Source organism: Lampris incognitus, chromosome 5 (assembly GCF_029633865.1).
Source record: "Lampris incognitus isolate fLamInc1 chromosome 5, fLamInc1.hap2, whole genome shotgun sequence".
In the NCBI taxonomy this organism is placed as follows: domain Eukaryota; kingdom Metazoa; phylum Chordata; class Actinopteri; order Lampriformes; family Lampridae; genus Lampris; species Lampris incognitus.
In genome coordinates, this window is record NC_079215.1 from 60133415 (window position 1) to 60143084 (window position 9670).

At 45.0% G+C, this 9670-nt stretch overlaps 1 protein-coding gene across 2 annotated transcripts in view; it reads left to right on the top strand.

Moving 5' to 3' along the window:
• The window catches only part of mxi1 (max interactor 1, dimerization protein), an 80760-nt gene extending 72050 nt beyond the window's left edge, over positions 1 to 8710 (top strand). For both annotated transcript variants that reach the window (XM_056280653.1, XM_056280654.1), the window contains exons 5-6: positions 6562 to 6772; positions 7118 to 8710. In XM_056280653.1, the coding sequence (XP_056136628.1) occupies positions 6562 to 6772; positions 7118 to 7281 (375 nt within the window). In that variant the 3' untranslated portion in view covers positions 7282 to 8710. The remainder of the gene's footprint in view (positions 1 to 6561; positions 6773 to 7117) is intronic.
• The last annotated feature ends 960 nt before the right edge of the window (positions 8711 to 9670 follow it).

A 9670-nucleotide genomic window follows, 5' to 3' on the forward strand; every position in this document is an offset into this window, starting at 1 on the left:
AATAGTGCGCCAGTTTTGTATCAAATTGTCTACGCATTTTTATAAGACTAGCACCAATGGCAGGGCTTTACACTACACCTCAATGTGACTCCATTTGTCTTTGGCCTCCTTAATTGCTGCTTGCATCTGTATTTTACACTGTTTTTATTAACCAAATGTTCTTGTTAACAGAATAAGGAAGGGATGATAGACGGTTTGTGCAAGTGAAAAGGAATCACTCAGATTCAAAAACACTTCTCCTAAAATGAAATGAAGTATTAAGGTGAAAAACACACTGCTGAGGCTACATTAACCTGTCTGCATTGGTTGTAATATTAACGGTGTTCTACGTATGCTAACTGTGACCAAAATAGCGAATTGCAGGCTATGAAGAGTAGACCTCTTATGTGTGACATACATTTCATGCCCAAATTAAGGATTCCAGAGCCAACCCTGTTTCAGTCCAATGTGAAAATATATAGGGGTGTCAACTACTTGCCTTTACCTTTGTTCACCACAAATGCCGATTCTTTTTGCTTTTAAATATTGCTCTCATTTGTGTTTCTAGATTAGCGAAGGTGGATTTAGATCCGTTTTGAAGCTGCATTAAGAAATTGCTTGCAGGGCATCCGAGTGGCATGACGGTTTATTCCGTTGCCAACATGGGGACGGTGGTTCGAATCCCCGTGTTGCCACTGGCTTGGTGGGGCATCCCTACACTGTGTCTGCGGGAGGAAGCTGGATATGGGTATTTGTCCTGGTCACTGCACTAGCGGTTCCTCTGGTCGGTCGGGGCGTATGTTTGGTGGGGAGGGGGAACTGGGGGGAATAGCGTGATCCTCCCACGCGCTACGTCCTCCTGGCGAAACGCCTCAATGTCAGGTGAAAAGAAGCGGCTGGCAACTCCACATGTATCGGAGGAGGCATATAGTAGACTGCAGCCCTCCCCGGATCGGCAGAGGGGGTGGAGCAGCGACCGAGACGGCTCAAAGGAGTGGGGTAATTGGCCAGCTACAACTGGGGGAGGGGCGCCCCCCGCCCCTCCCCCCTCCCAAAAAAAAGAAAGAAGTTGCTTGCAATTGGTAGCTTAGCACAGTGTTTCTCAACCGGGGGTCCGCGGGCCCCTAGTGGTCCGTGGTGTAATTGCAAGGGGTCCGTGAAAATAAAATATCTTTAAAAAAAATATCCTATGACATTTATAGAAATAGGATTATTTTACTCAAATGTGACTGAGACCTTTATCTACCTAAACTATAAAGGGCAACAGGACTTTTTTCTCTAATTACATCTGTTTCACAAGTGTAATTTATTGTATTTTAATAAGAGATCTCGCTCCCGTTTGCATTGTTAAAAGTTACTGCATAAAAATTCTGTTGTTACATATATCTGAAAGTTACTGCATAAGAATTCTGTTTTGTTTAACTACATCTAAGTTACAACTGAAAGCTCTTATTTTGCCCTAAAGAGTGAATAAATGCTATAATGCAATTTAAAATGCAGTTTCTACTGTTTCTATCAAATTGCAACCCCCCTCCCCCAAGATCAGGTGGAGGGGTCCTCAGGGTAGATCAAAAATACGCAGGGGGTCCAGGACCCCAAAAAGGTTGAGAACCACTGGCTTAGCATACGATGGATTTGCCCCTGGTGTCTACTGGCAGCATGTGCATAACACTACTAGTGGTCCCTTCATAGCCCAGTGACATAACATACACACCATGGATGTTAGCGAAATGACTTGTGTGTTGAAATACATTATAACCTCATCATGTCATCTCTGCTTATATTCCTTGATAATTTAAAAGCAGAGTGATACAATAAACCCTATTCTTTTTTGCCGTTGCCAAAAAAATAAATGATCTAGATGTAGTCCTAGGGAGCAGAAATTATATCTATGGCGATGTATCATCCTGCTGTTTACACCGTGGTGATGTCTAGTCACGTTACAGAACTCCTCTATCACACCAGACAGCGTTGGCAACAGAGAAGGCAATAACATAAATTAAAGAGGGAAACCGAACTGCCACGTTGCATCACTCAAGACAAATGAGTCTGCTTTCAGACAAATAAATCTGCAGTGGCCTGGATTTTATTAATGCCTTGATTTCCTGTCAGCCTCAATTAAGTCACGCGGGGACCACACCATCACACTCAAACTGTTGGTAACAGTACACACAGCTACATGCAGGGCCTCTGGAAAGAAAGAAAAAAGTATGCAGACGTAACTGACAAGATCTCATTGTCGACTGCAGTCACACTCGGGGTTTCACAGAATAGTCGAATAGTTGACTGACAAAACCACTAGTCCACACTGTGCATAGTTGTGGACTAATCGTTCATCTGTGGTTTTAGCGGTGTGCGATAATAAAGCAGTTGCAATGCATCCACAGCAGACATGCAGCTGGGGGGGGGGGGTCGCTGTGGTTTCAACATAGATTCGTTTGGTTTTGTAAACTACTAATAAGACATGTTAGCCCCTAGCTAACGGGTCTGACCCTTTAGTCGAGCGGTTAGTGATGTGGCCTTGTGGTGCAGTACACCCCGTATCGAATCCCGCACCGGGCAAGAAAATAACCGGTTACAGTTTGAACAATTATTTTCTGCATAATGTTGAATAAACAGAATTTAAGGTATTTGGAGAAGGAAGGACTCCCGCTACCCCCGTGTTTCTGTTTAACGGGTGACCGTGTTAACTGGTGACTTAAGTGATGGCAGCTGTTGAAAACACGAACAGAACACGTGCTCAGTGCATTCATATGCACAGTTAAGTCGAGCAACGGTTAAAGCTCGATTAGGCCATGTAATTAGACTACTGTCGTCGTCCCAGTATACAAGAACCGGAGGAGAATCGATTTATTGACGGAAGTATGTCCGACCCCGGTACGGTAGGTGGCGATATGCCCCCTTTCAGCCGGTTGCTGTTGGACCGCGGGAACTAGGGATCATGCGCAGAACGCCTAGGCCAGTTCGGGGCATGCCAGAGTGAATCGATCTCCAGCCGCATTAGCTAGCTGTGTTGGTCCGACTTCGAGAAATTCTGTTTAGTAGGATTTCAGTCGGACTGGCACGTTTACATGTATTTTAAAAGTCCAGTTTTAGTCGGACTAACACAATGTAACCGGTTATTTTCTTGCCCGGTGCGGGATTCGATACGGGGTGTATTGCACCACAAGGCGACATCACTAACCGCTCGGCAAAGGGTCAGAGCCGTTAGCTAGGGACTAACGTGTCTTATTAGTAGTTTACAGTCGTCACCCTCTCCCGGAAGCGCGCCCTCGGGCTTTGTTCTTCCCGCGCTCCGAAGAGACTTCTGGGGATCGGCACACTTCTGGATCCCACCGCTGCCACCAATGTAACCGGTTATTTTCTTGCCCGGTGCGGGATTCGATACGGGGTGTACTGCACCACAAGGCGACATCACTAACCGCTCGGCTAAAGGGTCAGACCCGTTAGCTAGGGGCTAACGTGTCTTATTAGTAGCTTACAACAATAATTCAATCAAGTTGGACGTGCCAGTCCAACTTGACTGAATAAATCGACTTTTTCTGACATCATGTAAACGTACTGAGTGTCTTCCTAAAAGTGTCTCATTTTAATCTAATAGGTTTTAAATACACACTCATCCGTATTTAATATCTACACATACCATTTACCTAAGTTAAAATTGTGCCCAGCAAGACTCGTTCACCTCTCGTAACGTTTCCTATAATGCGGGAAGTAAACCGCAGCTGGCAGTGCAGCTGTATCTTATACCGTTATCCTGAACGGGAGGGTCACTCGTCTTTATTCATTTAAGCTGTAACATCATAATGTCAAACTCCTCATTAAAGGCTAGCTACTCTGCTAGCCTGCTTCAAGAATGCTTCTTGTTGGCGACACAGTTTAATTTACATAATGTAGGAAAAAAGGACCCGATAAATTGAAAATTCAATTTAAGATAATTTAAGGCGCGGTGGTGGCGCAGTGGTTAGTCACGGCAAGAAGGTCCTGGGTTTGAGCCCCAGGGTAGTCCAACCATGGGGGTCATCCCGGGTCATCCTCTGTGTAGAGTTTGTATGTTCTCCCCGTGTCTGCGTGGGTTTCCTCCGGATGTTCCAGTTTCTTCCCACAGTCCAAAGACATGTAGGTCAGGTGAATCGGCCGTACTTAAAATTGCCCCTAGGTATGAGTGTGTGTGTGTGTGTGTGTGTGTGGGCCCTGTGTGATGGCCTGCCGCCCTGTCCAGGGTGTCTCCCCGCCTGCCGCCCAATGGCTGCTGGGATAGGCTCCTGCGACCCTGAGAGCAGGATAAGCGGTTTGGATAATGGATGGATGGATAATTTAAGGCTTTTAGGCTTTTCAACTGCTGCCATCACCACGACAACCACGGACCTTTTACCTTATAATAACAGCTTCAAAATCATTTTGATGGTACACTGACTTCGCTATCCTAGGAAAAAAATATATCACTGGCGGGACATCGTACCCGCTCAACCCTAGTTACGTTGTGCAAGGAAAGGCATTTGGGGCACAGAGTGGGAATGAAAGAGGCAACATTCTCCCTGTTACAAGTCACCCACACGTCCATGTCGCCAGTGTGTGTCTGGCATCCATTTCTCTCTCTGCCGGCGTCTCTGATGTGCAGTGAATAGGCCGAACTTCTTTTGCTGGCTGGTTTTTGATTTTCCATGTCGTACTAGATGAGCCTTCTCCGATAACTCAATCACACGTTGGAAAGTGGTCTCATCTAGACACAACGTGAACCTCTGTTGGATCTGCTCCTCTTTGGCTTTCAAAGCGTCAATGGTAAAATTAGTTTGTCTCACCCGTTTGTTCAACAGCTGGCACTGTGCCTTCTGGGGGTACTGGTTAGCTCGGTGGCCCTTGACTGAACATTTCATTTGCAAGCTCTTAGGTGTAATCCCGTTCTGTCTGCACCTGAGGCTGAATCTCAGGTGGTTCCTCTAGTCTGCCATCTTACGCACCATTTGCTTGTACTTGCGTACAAGTTTAAGTCAATCCTCTCCAAAATGGTTCAAAATGTCTTGATGCTTGCTCAATAATCCGTGTAAAGAAATCACAGAAAGTTGAATCAGTTCATCTGGACACAACGTTTATTGGGAGAGAAACGTTTCATCACTAATCTAATGCCCCTTTTTCACGACATGTTCCTGGCTCAACTCGGCTCGACTTTTTTGTTTTCCATTACTGGAAAGTACCGGCGTTTTAGTAACTGTTACCACTTTTCTGGTACCCCTTTGTGGACTTTCCAAAAAAATCAAAATTAAATACCAAAATCAATGCAGACCAGCTACACTGAGGGGGTACTGTTACGGTAATGGAAAACGACACTGCGAGTCGAGTCGAGTGGAGTTGAGCCAGTACCATGTAGTGGAAAACGGGCATAAGTGACCTCTTCAGTCTAAACTGACTGCAGGTATCCCCAGCCTTATAAACAATACAGTTGCATAGCGACCGAACCAACGATCTGTTTCATATGCAAGTTACCGTAACTAGCGTTACAATGGCCACGTGTACTATTCACAGAGGATTCGGGAATAGTTGCAACCACAGCATTGTAAGATGGTGACAGATGAAACGGTTCTCCTAGTAAACCTTGTGTCCAAATGAACTGATTCAACTTTCTGTGATTATTGATAGCTTGTTAGTTCAGACAGAAGTCACACTTGCCATCATCATTAGCTTGTGACGTTGAGCTGATGTTTGCATGTAATGCAGCCACTTGATCCCTGTCATGGCCTTTACTTAATGTGTAACACCATGGGTCATCAACCACAGGTCTGGGGCCTCATGTATCAATCGTTACTCTGGGCAAATTTGTTCTTACACACCCATGGAATTTTTTAGCCCTCAAGATTGTCTGACAGGCAGTTGCAAAGCATGATGGTTATTTGTAATTCCTTCCTCCTAACATCTATTGTCTACCTATTACAACGAAAGATCACCCAGGCCTGCAAAGACACCAGTGTTAGCCCATCGGTGTCTAAATTCAGGGGTTACCCAGGTTCTACACTGGTCTCTGAGACAAACTTCAGGGCTAAAAAATCCCATGCGTGTGCAAGAACAAATTGACCCATAGTAACGATTGATACTTGAGGCCCCTGGTGAGGAAGGCAACATGGTATATGCAAGGCCATTATAGGGAGGTGGCATGCGCTTAAGATTTGTTTCCTACTGAAATGTTTTCAATCCAACAGAGTTTAGTTTTGATGTGAAAATAATTCCCAAAATAATCAACTATTTGTCCTGTATCTTCATCATCATCATCATCATCTTTAAACCCCTATCATCTTTGTTTCAGGTTTAATTCACCTCCTCTTCCCAGTTCTTAGTCATTTTCTTACTTTTCTACACCTTTCCATTTTCTCTGTAGTGCTGACAAACAGTTTGATTTGTTTGTGCTGTTTTTCCATCTCTGGCCATCTGTGTTTCACCACTGTCCCCTTTCTATCCCCCTCCTTTTTATGGTCCATGAATTTTGAAGTAATTGTTTCTGTTTGTTTGTCTTTGTATCTGTTTCTCTCTCTCTCTTTCGCTTGTTCTACCTCTTGGTTTTCTGTCTCTTACTGTCTCTTGCCTGACCAGAAACTAGAAGAGGCAGACAGAAAGAGCCAATACCAACTGGAGTCGCTGGAGCGAGAGCAGAGGCACCTCCAGCGTCAGCTGGACCTGCTGAGAGGAGGCAGTGGTGCCAGTGCTGCGCCTGGAACCCCGGGTTGCCTGGCAGAGGGAGAGAGAATACGCATGGACAGCGTGGGTTCCACCCTATGCTCCACCTGCTCCGACTCTGACCAAGGTGAGCAGCTGTGGGCGCCATGCTGTAACTTTGATAGACTGAAGCTATGGTCTATCAGAGCTTCCATGTAGCCATCACTAGAAGACTGGAGATGAGCCAAGGCAGGACTCAGGTGTGAAAGCAAATGAATGGGGAGCAGTGCATTGCGGAAAAAAAAGCATGCAAGCTCAGTAAACTTCCTTGGATAAAGGTTTTTAAAGTTCCATAAACAAAATACCTAATTAATTCTCATGATACATAACCAAAGACTAAGAGATCCCTATGAAGAATAACTGTTATTTTCTTTGTCTTCTCCCTGACCCTTCTTTTTCTGACTGTTCCTGCCTCCTCTGTCCATGGCTGCAGAGGAAATCGAGGTGGATGTAGAAAGCACAGAGTTCTCCCATGGAGAGCTGGACAACGTGAGCACAGCCAGCACCAGTGACCTGGATGACCACAGCAGCCTACAGAGTGTGGCCAGTGATGAGGGCTATTCCTCGTGCAGTGTTAAAATCGCCTTCTCCTCCTAGAATAATCCCTCCTCCCCTCTGAAACCTAAACCACACTCCTCAAACCAGTTTCTACCCTCGAACCCTGACTCCCCACCCATCCATCCATCCATTCATCCATCCATCCATCCATCCATCCAATCACCTCCAACAATGAATGCGCACACAGCTGATGGCGTTCTCATTGCCCTGGATTCTCTTGCCTCTCAGTGACTTCCTGTTGTACCCAAAAGCCTTTGGTTGGTTTCACCCCGCCATCCCCAACGACGCTGCTGAATCCACAGTCTGAGGAGCTCCGAACAGGAGGCCCCTCCAATTAAAGCTTTGGAGCCTGAACTACGCAGACACCAGAGAGCCAGTGATCAACTCTAGCCCGGAGCCAGCTGCTGGAGCAGTATCTGGATGATCTTGGTGTGTGACAGGAAATTGTTTGGTTTTTTTTGATAGATCAGAAATTTGGTCAACACAAAAATCCTTTTTCAGTAACAGTTTTTACCACTTAACCCCAACGCAAAGGTCGAGGGATTTTCCAGGGTGATTTCTCTACTCCCTCAATCATCTGGAGAATTTAGGCAAGCAATCCCCAAATGTGTCCACTTAGGTAAATATAATTTATAGTGTCTTCTTCATGGTGTACATGTGTGCATACACGCATGTGTATGTGTGAGCTGGTCCCATGTGTTCGAACAAAACCTTCTGCTATGTGAAGCTGAAGGAGGGCGGATGCAATGGGTAACCTTTCCATATTAGCCTCGTTTGTTCTATTTGACATCCTTCTGTCTTTTTTTGAAGTGAATCATCTTTTCTCCTCCTGTGTCTCTGCTGGACGGTGCAGCAGCTTGGACAGTCGACTTGGTGCTATGGTGACACGAACCAAACAAGGAAGTAGATCTGATCCACATCTAAGCTTTGACGGCAAGCAACTGCTTCTGACACTTTGTTTTTCCTCTAGCCAGTCTCAAAGGAATATTTAGGTGTTTCAGCAACACTGAAGAAAAAATGCTATACATTCCCTTCAAACACGGGTGCTCACTTGTATTTTGAAGAAACAGACATTGTGAGGGTTTTTTTTTCTTCTTTTCTTTCTCTCTCATCTGAAAAGCAGCTACCGACAAACTCTCCTGCACTCGCCTACTTTGGAGCAGTCCGTAGAAACTGGCACAAACCAAGAATCGAGACAAAGACAAACAAGTTGGAATCCAAACAGCAGACTTCGGAAAAGATGTCCATCCTCTCCAGCACTAAGAAGCAATAAGTCCTCGTCACCGTGGTGTCGCAACACTCAACCACACCTTCCCTCTTCTCAAAAGACACACACCCGCATGTGTGTGAGCGTGTGTGTTCCTGTGTGCGCATGTGTGAGACACAACAGCAAATTCAACTTGCTTGTTTTTTGTACATACATACAAATAGTGTAATGAGTGGAAAATAAAGTTAGAAAAAGGGTAGAGCTCATGGATGGAACTGTTGCCTCTTGCTGTTTGACCTGTGTTTAATGTGCATTTTAAATTATATTTTTGGAGAGATTTTTATCTTCTTCAGAGCGGCAGCGGATGTGGCATGGACAGTATTACTTTGTTCCTTTTGCTGGATGAAAAGTTCAAAACTGACTCACTATACCTGTTCCAGGGAAAAGGAGGCTGGATCAGACATGACAGAACCCAGACAGAAAAACTTCCTATCCAACCACATATCTAAATGTCTTCGATCTTGTGGGACATTTGTGTGGCACTCTCTTATTTATTGTTTCTTTCCCTCTTTTTGTTTTTCTGAGTTTCCATGAGTGAAAAACCTGCATGGCATTCCACCAGTGGTCTGATGTTGTGTGGTGCAGGAGTCCGAGGTGCAGGAGTCTTGAGGTGCAGGAGTCCGAGGTGCAGGAGTTCGAGGTGCAGGAGTCTGAGGTGGGGAAGTGGGAGGTGGGGAAGTATGAGGTGGGGAAGGGGCAGTCAGATTGTCTGCTCTGTTGTCCTGCCTGCATGGCCTCATCAAGGTCACCCCCAGATTACACTTCAGCTTGGAAGTCCCCGTGTGTTACAGAAAAGGAAAAACACAGCCCTGGTTCAGACTTTTAGATATCTATTTCATGAAGCCCCAGAAAACACAAAGATTAGCAAAAGAAATGTTTAACTTGTTTTATTATTTTTTTCTTGTTATGCTTATCTCACGCCTCTGTTTGATGCTCATTCCTCATTTCTAGTTTTTGAGTGTTTATTCTATGGGTCGATATTTTTATTTTTATTTTGGGTGGGAGTGTTATGTAGTTATTCTGTTATTATTGTTCTTAGTATTTTGTTCTATGGACACTTGAAATGTAATTTGTCCCTGAAGCGGATCCTATAGTTATATATATATAAGCTCCTATAGTGTTGAGCCTCACCTGTTTCCAGTCCACGGCCTTGTGCAGAGC